This window comes from Gigantopelta aegis, chromosome 12, assembly GCF_016097555.1.
Source record: "Gigantopelta aegis isolate Gae_Host chromosome 12, Gae_host_genome, whole genome shotgun sequence".
NCBI classification, from domain to species: domain Eukaryota; kingdom Metazoa; phylum Mollusca; class Gastropoda; order Neomphalida; family Peltospiridae; genus Gigantopelta; species Gigantopelta aegis.
The window spans coordinates 28,667,965-28,683,597 of record NC_054710.1 but is presented as its reverse complement, the minus strand read 5'-3'; the positions used below and the strand labels follow the sequence as shown (position 1 = coordinate 28,683,597).

At 40.9% G+C, this 15,633-nt stretch overlaps 1 protein-coding gene across 2 annotated transcripts in view; it reads right to left on the bottom strand.

Moving 5' to 3' along the window:
- Positions 1 to 14,171, bottom strand: part of LOC121386194 (CD63 antigen-like) — a 29,621-nt gene extending 15,450 nt beyond the window's left edge. The window contains exon 1 of one of the 2 annotated variants that reach the window (XM_041517026.1): positions 13,633 to 14,171. In XM_041517026.1, the coding sequence (XP_041372960.1) occupies positions 13,633 to 13,680 (48 nt within the window). In that variant the 5' untranslated portion in view covers positions 13,681 to 14,171. The remainder of the gene's footprint in view (positions 1 to 13,632) is intronic. The other variant, XM_041517027.1, reaches the window with a different exon arrangement.
- Between the last annotated feature and the right edge of the window lie 1,462 nt (positions 14,172 to 15,633).

Below are 15,633 nucleotides of genomic sequence, written 5' to 3'. Positions count from 1 at the left end.
TGCCTTGTTGCCAATCGAAAAGAGTAGCCCATGAAGAGGCGACAGCGGGTTTCCTATCTCAATATCTGTGTGGTCCTTAACCATATGTCTGACGCCATATAACCGTAAATAAAATTTGTTGAGTGCGTCGTTAAATAAAAACATTTTCCTTCTTTCCTTGTACCTAGAAAAATACTAGCAACCGCCCATGTGTCTCTCTCCAAATCAAGACATGGTGTAGAGCGCGCAATGGTTCGATAAAACTAACAGTCTCAGTCTATCTTACAACACATTCCGTGATTGTCAGGCGTGTTGTACGATTCGAGGTTAGTAGTGGAGAGATGTCGCTCCCTCTCGACTTCTGGACGAGCCGATAAGATAGTCGACATCTGTACATAACATGGCTCTAATTGTATCGGACTCTTCACAACAATGAACCAATTCGTCATAACTTTTCAACATGATCCATAAATGTTCAAAATACACACACACACACACACAAACACACACACACACACACACACACACACACACACACCGACACCCGGCACACACACCGACACCCGACACACACACCCGACACACACACCCGACACACACACACACACACACACACACACACACACACACAGACACACACACACACACACACACACACACGACACACACAATGGGTCCACCGTCGGGGATTAGATAGGAAAGGGCATGTTTTATTTAACGACACACTCAACATATTTTGTTTACGGTTATATGGCGTCAGACATATGGTTAGGGACCACACACATATGGAGAGAGGAAACCCGCTGTCGCCACTTCATAGGCTACTCTTTTCGATTAACAGCAAGAGATCTTTTATATGCACCATCCGACTGACAGGATAGCACATTCCACAACCTTTAATATACCAGTCGTGGAGAATTAGCTAGAACCAGAAATAGCCCAATGGTTCCACCGACGGGGATTGATCCTAGACCGACCGCCAATCAAGCGAGCGGTTTAACCACTGGACTACGTCCCGCCCACTTTATATCCGGAAATAACGAGACCAGATCAATCAATATTGTAACAATAGGACGGGTACTCTTGTTTCACACAATCGATTTCATGTGGGCAAATATGTATAATTTATAGGTAGTGTTTTATTGATGATGTCTGCTCGTAACAAACGTTTGAGATGAAACCAATTGGGTTTTTTTTCAACATTTCCGCAAATTTGCCGACATTGTCAGATTTATAAATCATGAAGTATAGATATTGTAGCTTCGACAATTAAGACAGCACTGTGTGTGTGTGTGTGCGTGTATATATGTGTGTGTGCGTGTATATATGTGTGTGTGTGTGTGTCTGTGTGTGTGTGTGTGTGTGTGTCTTGTGTGTAGGTATGTGTGGTTGTATGTGTGTGTGTCTGTGTGTGTCTCTCTGTGTGTATGTGTGTGCGTGTATGTGTGCGTGTCTGTGTGTGTGTGTGTGTGCGTCCGTGTGTGTGTGTGTGCGTCCGTGTGTGTGTGGTGTTTGTATGTTTGTGTGCGTATGTGAGTGTGTGCGTGTGTTTGTGTGTCTGTGTTTGTGTGTCTCTGTGCGCGTCTGTGTTTTTGTGTGTGCGTGTGCGTGTATGTGTATGTGTGTTTATGTGTATATATGTGTGTGTGTGTGTGTGTGTATGTCTGCGTCTGTGTGTGGTGTCTGTATATGTTTATGTATGTGTGTATGTATGTATGTATGTGCGTATGTGCGTATGTGCGTATGTGTGTGTGTGTGTGTGTGTGTGTGTGCGCGCGTGTAGAGGCATTAAGCTTCAGGGGCGGATCCAGGATTTCATTAAAAAAAATAAAAGTTTATTTTGTTTAACGACCTCACTAGAGCACATTGATTTATTAATCATCGGCTTTTGGATGTCAAACATTTGGTAATTTTGACAGTCTTAAAGATGAAACCCGCTACAGTTTGTTTTACCATTAGTAACAAGAGATCTCTTATATGCACCACCCCATAGACAGGATAGGACAAAGAAAGAAAGAAATGTTTTATTTAACGACGCACTCAACACATTTTATTTACGGTTACATGGCGTCAGACATATGGTTAAGGACCACACAGATATTGAGAGAGGAAACCCGCTGTCGCCACTTCATGGGCTACTCTTTTTTGCTTAGCAGCACTGTGGTGCACTGGCTGGAACGAGAAATAGCCCAATGGGCCCACCGACGGGGATCGATCCCAGACCGACCGCGCATCATGTGGACTCTCTACCACTGGGCTATGTCCCGCTCCCCAGAATTTTATAAAGGGCGGTAACAAAATTCTAAAAAGGATAATTTGAGTTTGTCAAAGGCAAAAGAGCAGAGCTCCCGAAAAGGAGCAGGATCTGTAGTGTGTGTGTGGTGGGGGGGGGGGGGGGGGGGGGGGGGGGGGGGGGGGGGGGGGGGGGCTGAGGGGTTTTGGGGGATGTTTCCAGGAATTTTTTTAGAAATAAAGTTATATAAAGTTTGTTTTATTTAACGACACCACTGGAGCACATTGATTAATTAATCATCGGCTATTAGATGTCAAAACATTTGGTAATTCTGACACGTAGTCCTGGGCTCTTTTATATGCACTTTCCCACAGGATAGCAAATACCACGGTATTTGTTCATTTGTGATGCACTGGTTGGAACGAGAAAACCCCCCAATAGATCTACCACCTCGGTTCGATCCTGCGACGCAAGCAGCTCAAGCGAGCAATCAACCGACTGAGCTAACTCCCACCCCTCGAAATAAAGGTGCCGAGAGACGCTTTTTCAGCGCAATTGTTTTGTGTATTGAGAATGAAGAATTTATTAAAAAAAAAAAAACCCACCCAACAAACCCCATTACAACCACAAAACAAAAACAAACAAAATACAAAACAAAATACAAAACAAACAAAAATGCATTTAAAACGGGCTGGCGGGACACCTGCAACTCCCCTCTGGTTCCGCCGTGTGATTCATGGGAGGTGCGGGCGTTTTTCAAGAGTTGCGAACACCTTATTGCCCAACCAAACCGGCCTCGGTGGCGCAGTAGTTAAGCCATCGGACTACAGGCTGGTAGGTACAGGGTTCGCAGCCCGGTACCGGCTCCCGCCCAGAGGCCACTACACCCTCTTCTCTCTCACTAACCACTAACATCTAACCCACTGTCATGGACAGACATCCAAGATAGCAGAGGTGTGTGTGCCCAGGACAGCGTGGTTGAACCTTAATTGGATGTAAGGACGAAAAAAAGTTTAAATGAAATGAAATAAAATTTGCTTGACAACATTCCGCTCCCAAAGCTGATTAATAGTCAATAATGCATATACTCGTACTGACACGATTTTCTGTTCTATTAGCTAATACGGTTATTCTGAGTTAATTTCAAGCCCTGCTATTAATACCACTATATTTTAGACGATCGGCCCCGACACTGTAACAGGACAAATTCAATATCTAATTTAAGCGATATGCGCACGCGTTTCCAAGCATTAGTCACAAAGATAACGCTTAACACCGGAGGTATACGGTCGTTGTCATGGCGACAAATGCAGTTTAATGATAAACAACTAACCACGGCTTGAGGAAACACTGCGTTAAGGGGCGTAGGGATATCATCTTTTTTTTCTATTTGAAAACGCCTTCTGACTCAGTTACATAGGGTGGATTATGACCAATACATGTTGAGTTTAAGGTAAAATTGGGTGGGGTAATTGGGTGGGGTTGGGTGTGATGGCGTGACATTTTTAAACTACTGCCATAACTGGCGGATCCAGACTGCAGTTACAGGGGTCCCGTGAACTATCCCACCGTTTTAAGTGCCATTTTTTTTTTAATTCGTCAGATGTCAACAATATACAATACAAGACTGAAAACCCGACTCTGAGCATCTGTAACTCAAAGGGGTGGGACGTAGCCCAGTAGTAAAGCACTCGCTTGATGCGCGGTCGGTTTGCGATCGATCCCTATCAGTGGACCCATTGGGCTATTTCTCGTTCCAGCCAGTGCACTACGACTGGTATATAAAAGGCCGTGGTATGTGCTCACTTGTCTGTGGGATGGTGCATATAAAATATCCCTTGCTACTAATGGAACAATGTAGCGGGTTTCCTCTCTGAGACAATATGTGAAAATTACCAGTTGTTTGACATCCAATAGACGATGATTAATAAATCAATGTGCTCTAGTGGTGTCGTTAAACAAAACTAACTTTTAACTCAAAATGTCCCCATTGGAGCTCGGTTCATGTGCCTTTTAACAAAACCAACAATCCTTTTTAGCTTTTTGTTTTACATTCCTCCCCCTCCCCCCCGCTTACAACATCCTGGATCGTCCTCTGGCTATTTGATGTCTAACATATAGTTATTGAGACATAAAAGTTAAGTTGTTTTTTTCAACACCACTACAGCACATTGATTAATTATTCATCGGCTATCGGATGTCAAACATATGGTAATTCTGACACGTAGTCAAGAGGAAATACGCTACATGTTTCCTAATGCAGCAAGTGATCTTTTCCCAACAGACCGGAAAACACATACCACGGCATTTGACCAATTGTAATACACTGGTTGGAACGAGAAAAATCCCAATCGGTCCTTTCGACTGCTTTGTGCAGAGATACGATTTTGTCATTCAGATGTATGTAGCCTAAGGTTTCTTCTCTAAACTAAAACATGTACACCTATCATATATTTGAAACCAAAAAACTGCTTTAATATCTTGCTAATATATGTTACATTCCTTTCTTCTTAAACAAGATCGTGTGACAGCTGTCACCTCGTTTGACACCCGGCAGCTGATGATTAAAAAATGGGCCGAGGAGCTGTTCAGGCACGTGTATGGGGGGGGGGGGGGGGGGGGGGGGGAAGGGAGGCGTCGGGGATCGAACCACTCAATCCCCCATATTTTCTCTTCATTAAATATATTTTTGGAGTGTGCATGACTCGACCCACCCCTCTGTATTAACTTCGCTCGCCATATTCTACCTCCCCACCCCCACCCCCACCCCCTTCATAAATTCGTACACACGCGCCTGCTGTTGTACACACATTACTGATAATGTAGGTAGGCGTGTCTCGACTGAAACTCTAGAATAGTCCATGCCAAGAACATGCCAAGAAAGTCATTCACCAGGCTTTCAAGTCGCGGTAATTAATCTAATGTTTACGTGCATAAGATAGTGCGATACCAACGTCTGCGGTGTAGTGGTTAGCCTATCCGACATGAGGCTGGTAGGTACTGGGTTCGCACCCAGGTACCGGAGCTCACCGAGAGCTAAACAAAGTTTGTTTTCTTTAACGACACCACTAGAGAACATTCATTTATTAATTCTTACAGGTATGATGATATATTCATAAGGACCTGGATTTTAACAATTATCTAGAGTAAATGAAAGTACATAATGCTATATATAATATATATATATATATATATATATATATATATATATATATATATATATATATATATATATAAACAGAGAGACAGAGACAGAGACAAACAGACAGACAGACAGACAGACAGACAGACAGAGAGAGAGAGAGAGAGAGAGAGAGAGAGAGAGAGAGAGAGAAGAGAGAGAGAGAGATTGACAGGCACTTGTTTTGATTATGTACATATGTATTATTATTTATGTCAGTGGTCTGTAAAAAAAAATGTAGGATATACAATAGGTATACAACGATGAAGGCGTTTTACTTTACATCAATTTCACGTGACCTGCTGAGGCCGATGGAAAAAATTGATGAACAAAAGTAATATTAAGATAAGATATCAAATAGAGAATTGTACATTATCTACTTGGTGACGAATTTATTAAAGCAGTTAAACGTTTTTACTGGAGTGAATATGTTTCTCAATCAGATATCTTTGTTTAACTTCGTTTTGGAAATGAGTAATGTTTAACCCTATATTTTGCAAGCTAGCAATAATAATAAATAACTTTTTTTTTAAAATCTGTGTCAGTATTATCTTTACAAATGAAAGAATGAATGAATGAATGTTTAATGACACCCCAGCATGAAAAATACATCGGCTATTGGATGTCAAACTATGGTAATGCAAACAAATAAGGTGATGATCAACATCAATATAAAAATTCAAGATTTAAATAAAAACACAGTGTAAAGAACTGTGTAAAAATACAAATATCACAGATAGATACTGACTTTTACTCTATATTTCAATTTTGCTGTATTGGCCATTCTCAAAGAGAATGTTACACCCTGCACCACGTATTAACTGTACATCCAAATGTAACAAGTTCAAGGGATAAATTTAGGTTAAATATATTTTTTACACTATTTTAATAACCAATTTAAAACATACAGATGAACAACTTTACATTCCAAAAACAGATGTTCTATAGATTCCCGCATTTCCTGACGAAAAGTACACATTTCACGGCCTTTGATATACCAGTCGTTATGCACTGGCTGGAACGAGAAGTAGCCCAATGGGCCGACCGACGGGGATCTATCCTAGACCCACTGCGCACAGGCGAGTGCTTTACCACTGGACTACGTCCCGCCCCTCCTATGCGATAATGTGAGCGTTTTAAGGACTCGGTGGGGAGATGCAAGGCCACAACACACGAGACTTTTCTTACAGTAGTATAAAAAAAAATCAATCATTAACCTCTGTGTCACAAACAGCCACATTAATAGTTTCTGGCACGAGTCTTTTGAAGATGGTTTTCCCGCACGAGACTCAAGAAAATCAATGGTTGGAGCAAGTTTTAACGCCCCCCTCTCTCCCCTCCCCCATCCACGCCTGTAACTTGTGTTAAAAAAAAAAAAAAAACATTAAAGAAAGAACCCCCCCCCCCCCCCCCCCCCCCAACTTTTTATTCAAGTTCCCGGAATATCGTTGTGTGTTAAACAGCGATAAGTTCACCTCTATTTTCATTTCAACTTATTTTCGAGCTTATAATATATCAAATTAAGGTTCAAGCACGCTCTCCTGGACACACACCTCAGCTATCTGGGCTGTCTGTCCAGGACAGTGGGTAAATTGTTAGTTGATCAGTGGTTAGTGAGAGAGAAGAGGGTATAGTAGCCTTAAGAACTCGCTCTGGGTTGGAGCCGGTACCGGGCTGCGAACCCAGTACCTACCAGCTTGTAGTCCGATGGCTTAACAACTGCGCTACCGAGGCCGGTTTCAGTGTTGAACAGCGATAAATTCACCTGTATAAACTCGTCTGTTATCAGTGTTCAAACACCGCCTCGTTTCAAAAACACGATTATGTTATCTTTGTTCACACAAAGCATGCAGACGGTTTTGTTCTAGAAATAACCATTTATACACTGAACCAAAAAAGAAACTTCTGGTAAATTTGACAGCAGATATTTTCAAAAGGTTAAAAACAAACCAAAATATGTTTATACTTTTACTGAGAGAGTGTTCTATGGTGCATTTTTTTTGGAAAAGAATTGTGACCCACATTTTACGATAGAAGGAAGAATTTCGTGATAAAATGTGAGAGGGAACGTCAACAAAAATCACACATTAATATCGGATATGGCCACCTCGCGAATTGATGGCTAGGTTGCATCGCCGCCGCATGGAACTGACAAATGTGTTGATTTCTGCCTGTGGAATGTGTATTTGTTTTATCTAACGACACCACTAGATCACATTGATTTGTTAATCAACTATTGGCTATCAAACATTTGGTCATTTTGATAGTCTCTTAGAGAGGAAACCCGCTACATTTTCCCATTATTAGCAAGAGATTTTTTATATGCGCAGTCGCAGAGACAGGATAGCACATACCACGGCCTTTGATCTCCCACTCGTGGAACGATAAATAACCCAAATTAGCTCACTGACGAGGATCAATCCCAGACCGACCGCGCATCAAGCGAACGCTTTACCATTGGGCTACGTCTCGCCACTGGATGAAATAGGTATTCATTGAACACAAAATAGTTGTAGTGTAAAGAAGTGCTGAGGTCTCGTTAAATATGTTCCTTTAGCACCGTTGTCATCACACACGAACGACCCTTTTATCAATTTCTATTAAAGGGACATTCCAGAGTTTGCTGCAATTTTTAAGTTGTTATCGACTAACAGTCACATTTTAACGATCGTAATTACATGAAGTGAAAATTGTAGGCCCATAGGCTAAATATTGTTAAAATAGCAACAGTTTTCAAATTGCAAGTAAAATATTTGACGCCAAAAGCTAAGTGAAATGTTATCTGCTTTTGTTTACTTGAAAAGATGGTTCCTGTTTAGACTATCCTTAAAGGGACATTCCTGAGTTTGCTGCACTTTTTAAGATGTTATCGACTAACAGACTTGTTTAACGATTGTAATTACATATCAAATATATTTTTCTGCACAAAATATTAGTGGCTGTATATTAAACGTGTTTCTGATCGTTTTAATATTTGTACTAGGTTAAATTTCATTTTATTTCCTAAAACATAATTGTTTTCGTACGTATGAAATTATTTGAAGACAAATTGGGGTTCTTAGAAATATTACGACCAGAAACACATTGAATATACAGTCGCTGATATTCTAAACAAGAAAATATATTTAATATGTAAGTTTAATCGTAGAAATATTTTATTAGTCGGAAACATCTTACAATACAGCAAACTCAGGAATGTCCCTTTAAAAGACTACCAATCTGATTAAAATTAGCTCCACTGGTTAATAACTATGGTAGACCGGTAGTGCTAATTTTAAATCAGATTCAAAGACTACTTAATGCTACTTAGTCACGATTTATAGACTTTCGACCAATTTCCCCGATTTTTTTTTACATCTCGTACACTGTGCGCAAAATGCAATTAATAGAGTGAAGCCATCATGAGATGCGACACGACGTCACATTACTATTAGTATATGGTGAGTATCGATTGCAGATGCTATAAAGGTATACATCTCTAATCAGCCAGGTAAAAGCGGGCAAATACGTGTTAGAGCTCGTGGTGACATTTGGTATATTTAGTCCCAGATGACCAAATGGAAAGGAGGTTTTTTTTAACTTTAATAAAGTGAACGTTTGTTTTGTTTAACGACACCACTAGCGCACATTGATTTATTAATCATCGGCTATTGGGTGTCAACATTTGGTAGTTTTGACAGGAATCCCGCTACATTTTAAATTGTTTTACATCATGTTTTATATATAGTGTTATAGTTTGTTTTGTTTAACGACACCACTAGCGCACATTGTTTTATTAATCATTGCCTATTTGATGTCAACATTTGGCAATATTTGACATACATGTATAGTGTTATAATTTGCTTTGTTTAAAGACGACACTAGAGCACATTGATTTGTTAATCATCGGCTATTGGGTGTCAAACATTTGGTAGTTTTGACCGAGGAATCCCGCTACATTTTTCATTAGTAGCAAGGAATAATTTATATGCACCATCCTACATACAGGATAGCACGTACCACGGCCTTTCGTACATTAGTCGTGGTGCACTGGCTGGAAAGAAAAACAGCCCGGGGGGGGGGGGGGGGTCGATCCCAGACCGACCGCGCATCAAGCGAGCGCTGTACCACTCAGCACTGGGCTACTCTCTACCCTTGTAGTTGATAGCGAGGAATGAAAGTAGGCGTTTTATTTAACGACACACTCAACACATTTTTTAGTAGGGCTACTCAAGATTCCGATTAGCAGGTCAATTGATCCCAAAGACAGGATAGCACATACCATGACCTTTGATATACCAGTCGTGGTGCACTGGGTGGAACGAGAAATAGTCTTATTGGGCCCACCGACGGGGGTCGATCCTAGATGCTTGATCGACCGCGCATCAGGCGTGCATATTGCCCCTGACCGAGTAGGATGGACTTTGCCCTGGGAGTGAAGGTAACAGTATACATATGTTGTTGACATAACATGTGACAATGATTCATAATACGAGTCGAGACCTTGTCAAAATATCTCGTCCGACTCTGCATTGCACTGGCGTAGTGCATAACCACACGTTTATATTAATGTGTGGAGATCATACACTACAATGGGACCGGAGTGGCACGTAGACCAGTGGGAATGAATGAATGAATGAATGATCAATGAATGTTTAACGACACCCCATCACGAAAAATACATCGCTATTAGGTATCCCAGTTTATATGACGTGTGGAGATCATACACTACATTGGGACCGGAGTGGGACGTAGCCCAGTGATGAATGAATGAATGAATAAATGAATGAATGAATGATCAATGAATGTTTAACGACACCCCAGCACGAAAAATACATTGGCCATTGGGTGTCCGTCCCAGTGGTAAAGCGTACGCCTGATACGCGGTCGGTCTAGGATCGATACCTGTCGGTGGGCCCATTGGGTTATTTCTCGTCCCAGCCAGAACGCCGCGACTGGTATATCAAAAGCCGTGGTATGTGGGATGGTGCATATAAAAGATCCCTTGCTACTAACAGAAAACAAAATGTAGCGGGTTTCCTCTCTATGACAGTCAAAATTAACATGTTTGGCATCCAATAGCCGATGATTAATAAATCAATGTGCTCAAATGGTCTAGTGGTGTCGTTAAACAAAACAAACCTTAAACTTTTGTGTGTCAGAATTATCAAATGTTTGACATTCAATTACCGATGGTTAATACATCAATGTGCTCTAATGGTGTCGTTAAAACAAACCTCTTCCCCTCCCCCCATATACACATTGGGAGACCAAATACGCTATTAAGTCGTATTAAGGGGCAAGAGGAAATTATAAACTTTGGTGGGGGATACAAACGTGTAATGCATGCCCCCACCCCATCTAAGTAAGGTTTGTTTTATTTAACGACGCCACTAGAGCACATTGATTGTTCATCTTATCATCGGCTATTGGATGTCAAGCATATAAAAGATCCCTTTCTGCTAATCGAAAAGAGTAGCCCATGAAGTGGCGACATCGGGTTTCCTCTCTCAATATCTGTGTGGTCCTTAACCATATGTCCGACGACATATAACCGTAAATAAAATGTGCTGAGTGCGTCGTTAAATAAAACATTTCATTTCCTAGTGTTTAAAAACTAGGGTCTGTCCCTTTAATGTCAGCCATTGTTAGTGACGTGGGTCAGACAAGACCTGTTAAAGGGACGCTCCCGAGTTTGCTGCAATGTTTAAGATTTTAAGATGTTATCGACTAACAGACTTTTTAATGATTGTAATTACATATCAAATATATTTTTCTGCATAAAATATTAGTGGCTGTGTATTAAACGTGTTTCTGGTCGTTCTAATATTTATACTACGTTAAATTACATTTTATTTCCTAAAATATTTTTTTTTCGTACGTACGAAATTATTTGAAGACAAAATCCAGTTTGGGCTTCTTTCAAATATTAAGACGACCAGAAATACACTGAATATACAGACACTCTGATATTCTAAACAAGAAAATATATTTAATATGTAAGTTTAATCGTAGAAATATTTTATTACTCGGAAATATCTTACAATGCAGCAAACTCAGGAATGTCCCTTTAATGCCTGGAACTAACTAGGAAGTTTGGTACAAATACATGTTTAAACATTACGGGTATCCTGGTGTCGGGATATCGGGATATAATCCCCTATCAGTACCCGACCAGGACGTAATACCGTAATTATATTTGTCTCAAGATATATAGAGTGCCATAGATAACAATGACAAAATGGCTTATCACGTGCCCAGCAACTGAAACTCGAAAGGCAGGTCAAGTGTTTATAGACTGAAAAGCGCCATTTAATTTATTCGTTGTGACTTGTGAGTGGCTCGTGTACGCTGTTAGATACATAGATACATGTTAATGTTACTGTTACTGTAAGCATTTTAGCGTATATATATATATATATCTCTATGTATGTATGTATGTATGTATGTATGTGTGTATGTGTGTGTGTGTGTGTATGTATGTATGTATGTATGTATGTGTGTGTGTGTATGTGTGAGAGAGAGAGAGAGAGAGAGAGAGAGAGAGAGAGAGAGAGAGAGAGAGAGAGAGAGAGAGAGAGAGAGAGAGAGAGAGAGAGAGAGAAGCAGACCGGAAGAGACACAGACACACACACACATACAGAGAGGGAGAGAGACGCACATAGAAAGAGCGAGAGAGGGCAGACAGACACCCATGCAACGAGGGCGGGGGGGGGGGGAGACAGACACATACAGAGACAGACAGGGAGAGAGACAGAGAGAGAGAGAGAGAGAGAGAGAGAGAGAGAGAGAGAGAGAGAGAGAGAGAGAGAGAGAGAGAGAGACGGGGAGTGTGTGAGTGTGTGTGCGTAAACTACAACTGTCTTAGCAAAATAATGTTGTCTACCTAATAAAATTCCATTTAATAATCCAATGTAAACGGTGGCGCAGTGGTTGTGTCATCGAACAGGCTGGTAGTTACAGTGTTCGCAGCCCGGTACCGGCTCGAGCCCAGAGGGTAGGCGTAAGGACACTTCTCTCTCTCTCTCTCTCTCCCTCTCTCCTCCCTCTCCCTCCCTCTCCCTCTCTCTCCCTCTCTCTCCCTCTCCCTCCCTCTCTCCCCCCGTCTCTCCCTCTCCCCCCCCGTCTCTCCCTCTCCCCCCCCCCCCCTCTCTCTCTCTCTCTCTCTGTAACTACTAACCAACTCAGATAGCTGAGGTATGTGCCCGGGACAGCGTGCTTGAACCTTAATTGGATATAAGCACGAAAATAAGTTGAAATGTAAATATATTTTGTTACACGTGTTTTGTTTATAAGGTAGCTGTCGTTTTAGGGTTTTATCTTGGCTACCATATGAAAATGACGATTTAACTTCCTGATGCATTTAACAATGACGCCATTTCCGAGTTTAGGGTCAGAACCCCCCACCGTGTAGTGATATTCCTTCTCCGGGAATAAACGTCACCCAGACATGTACACCTTGTGACACGAAGCAGGATCTATGATTATTCACCCGATTTTAAGGAAGACGAAAGAAGGAAGGAAATGTTTTATTTAACGACGCACTATGTCATTTTATTTACGGTTATATGGCATCGGGGAGGACCTGGCACTGTCACTAACCCTAAACCTAACCCTAACTATTTATTATAAGTATTTATAATGTTCTTTGTACAGACAGACCGGCCTCGGTGGCGTCGAGGTTAGGCCATCGGTCAACAGGCTGGTAGGTACTGGGTTCGGATCCCAGTCGAGGCATGGGATTTTTAATCCAGATACCGACTACAAACCCCGAGTGAGTGCTCCGCAAGGCTCAATGGGTAGGTGTAAACCACTTGCACCGACCAGTGATCCATAACTGGTTCAACAAAGGCCATGGTTTGTGCTATCTTGCCTGTTGGAAGCGCAAATAAAAGATCCCTTGCTACTAATCAGAAAGAGTAGCCCATGAAGTGGCGACAGCGGGTTTCCTCTCAAAATCTGTGTGGTCCATAACCATATGTCTGACGCCATGTAACCGTAAACAAAATGTGTTTAGTGCGTCGTTAAATAAAACATTTCTTTCTTTATATACAGTGCCAAAGGAAAGTCCTACCGGGTAGGGCCCCATTTCTATTTTACCCTCTGGCAGAAACCCTGCTAGTGTTTTCAGAAAAACTAAAGGACAAACCAAACACGCAGTGTCATCCTATGAAATCAATAAATCGGTTAATGGTATGACCAAAAAAAAGAAGAAAAAAAAAAGAAAAAAGAAAGAAATTCAAATAAAGACTCTACTCACCATAAAAATGATATTGATGATGATTAAAAGGATTTTGGAACACTCCATGATGAGATTTCAACTTGAATTCCAAAAAAAGAGTAAAACGTTTGTCACAAAACGTTGAAGTGTTCCACTTGTAATTCTCAGCTTGTAAGTGAACGTCTGCTACTACCCACGATCTAGTTTGTAGTTGTGTTTGCAACAATCGCACGAAATTTCCGTTTCAGTTTCCCGGTGATCAGACGTTGTAGTTATTATAGATATATGACTAATTTCTGGACAAGTCCGGCATTGGGCAATACAGAGGGCGTGCTATAGATCTGGCGCACGAGCTGTGACGTAGGTCGCGAAGCAAAGTCTCGTGCTTAGTGCGCATTATCATTCCGCGGAAAGTGGCGGCGTCAGGTGACATATATATATTTTTTTTTTTTGCTACAGCTAACACACGGGGGTGTTTATCGCCACAGGCTTTGTAGCTTTGGTAAAAAAAGAAAAGAAACAAAGACAAAAAGGGGTATGTAGGGTGGGTGGTATTTAATAACAAAAATAATGGGCGAAAGATAGTGTTACAGTTTCAGGGTAACTTGGTTTAACGTACTCACATACCACAAAGGTTGGCCGGTGACTAAGTCCGGGATAGGAAGGGGTGGGGGCAAGTTTGAGGTGGGCGGAATTTAATATAAATTTAAAACTTAGAGAACATTCTACCCATGTCTCCAAAAATAAACCTTGAGTTCTCGGCCGAAAAGGTCTGAGGTGGTTTGAGCAATTTTCACTAGCTGCCAAAATAAAATTCATTGGATTATTTAAAAAAAAAAAAAAAAGAAAAAAAAAAAGAAAGAAGATATATATATATATATATATAAAAAAACCCCACAAAATATAATAATAATAATAATAATAATAATAATAATAAACATTAAAAGTACATTCCCTGGAATATTTTTATTATTTAAGCATATAGAACAGACAATCCAAATACGTTTGGTGCATATATGACGCCGCACTCCGCATTGGTTTCACTACGCTGGCTTATCCAGGTCAAAAACAAAGCCAGTATTTTGAAAGTGGGACACTTTTGACGGGCTCGTACCGATCTCGGTTTTCATTGGCTTATCACAAGTATAGAATTCCCCAACAAGAGATCACGTGAGATTTCGCAATTTTTGAACAAATTTAACTGTCTAGATTGAAGGGTCGTCTCATATCTCCAAAACATATTTATATCCACAGAGGTATGGTACAACACCTTTCCAGGGGTCGGTGAGTGGGGGATTTGCCATGACATTTTGACAGTGGTCATCTGTTGGCATACGCGTTACATGTAAGGGGGTGTTACTAATTACGTAACGCTCTAGGGGTAGAGGAAGAGGGTACTGTGTTCGATTTACGTAACATTTTTCAAGACTATATGTTATTTTTATTCATTACTTAGACCTAAAAAGGTGTTTTTTGGAAATGTGCGGTCAGTCTAAGATCGATCCCCATCGGCGGGTATACACAAAGACCATCGTGTGTGATATCTTGTCTGTGGGATGGTACATATACACGATCCATTGCTAAAAAAAAATGTAGCGGGTTTCCAAGGCGCGTGTGCAGGGATTTTAGCAGGGTTGGGGTTATAGACTGTGTTGAGCGAAGTTTATATGGGACCATGCTCCCTCCAAAAATACATTTCAATTTTTTTAAGCTTGGGCAAGTAAGGGTTTCGACCTCCAGTACCCTCCCCCTGCATATGCACCCGATTCCTCTGTAAGATTATATGTCAAAATTACCAAATGTTAGACATCCAACAGCAGATGGAAGGAAGGATAGGATATGTTTTATTTAACAACACATTTCACTTACGGTTGTATTGCGTCGGATGATTATTAAATCAATATGCTTTATCTTTGATGTCGTTAAACATCCCCCCCCCCCCCCCCCAACTTTACCCTTTCCAAACGAAATAATATTTATTTGAATTTGTCGATTTTAACACGTAATATTAAGAAGTGAAAACGTTCATTGTCTACTTTA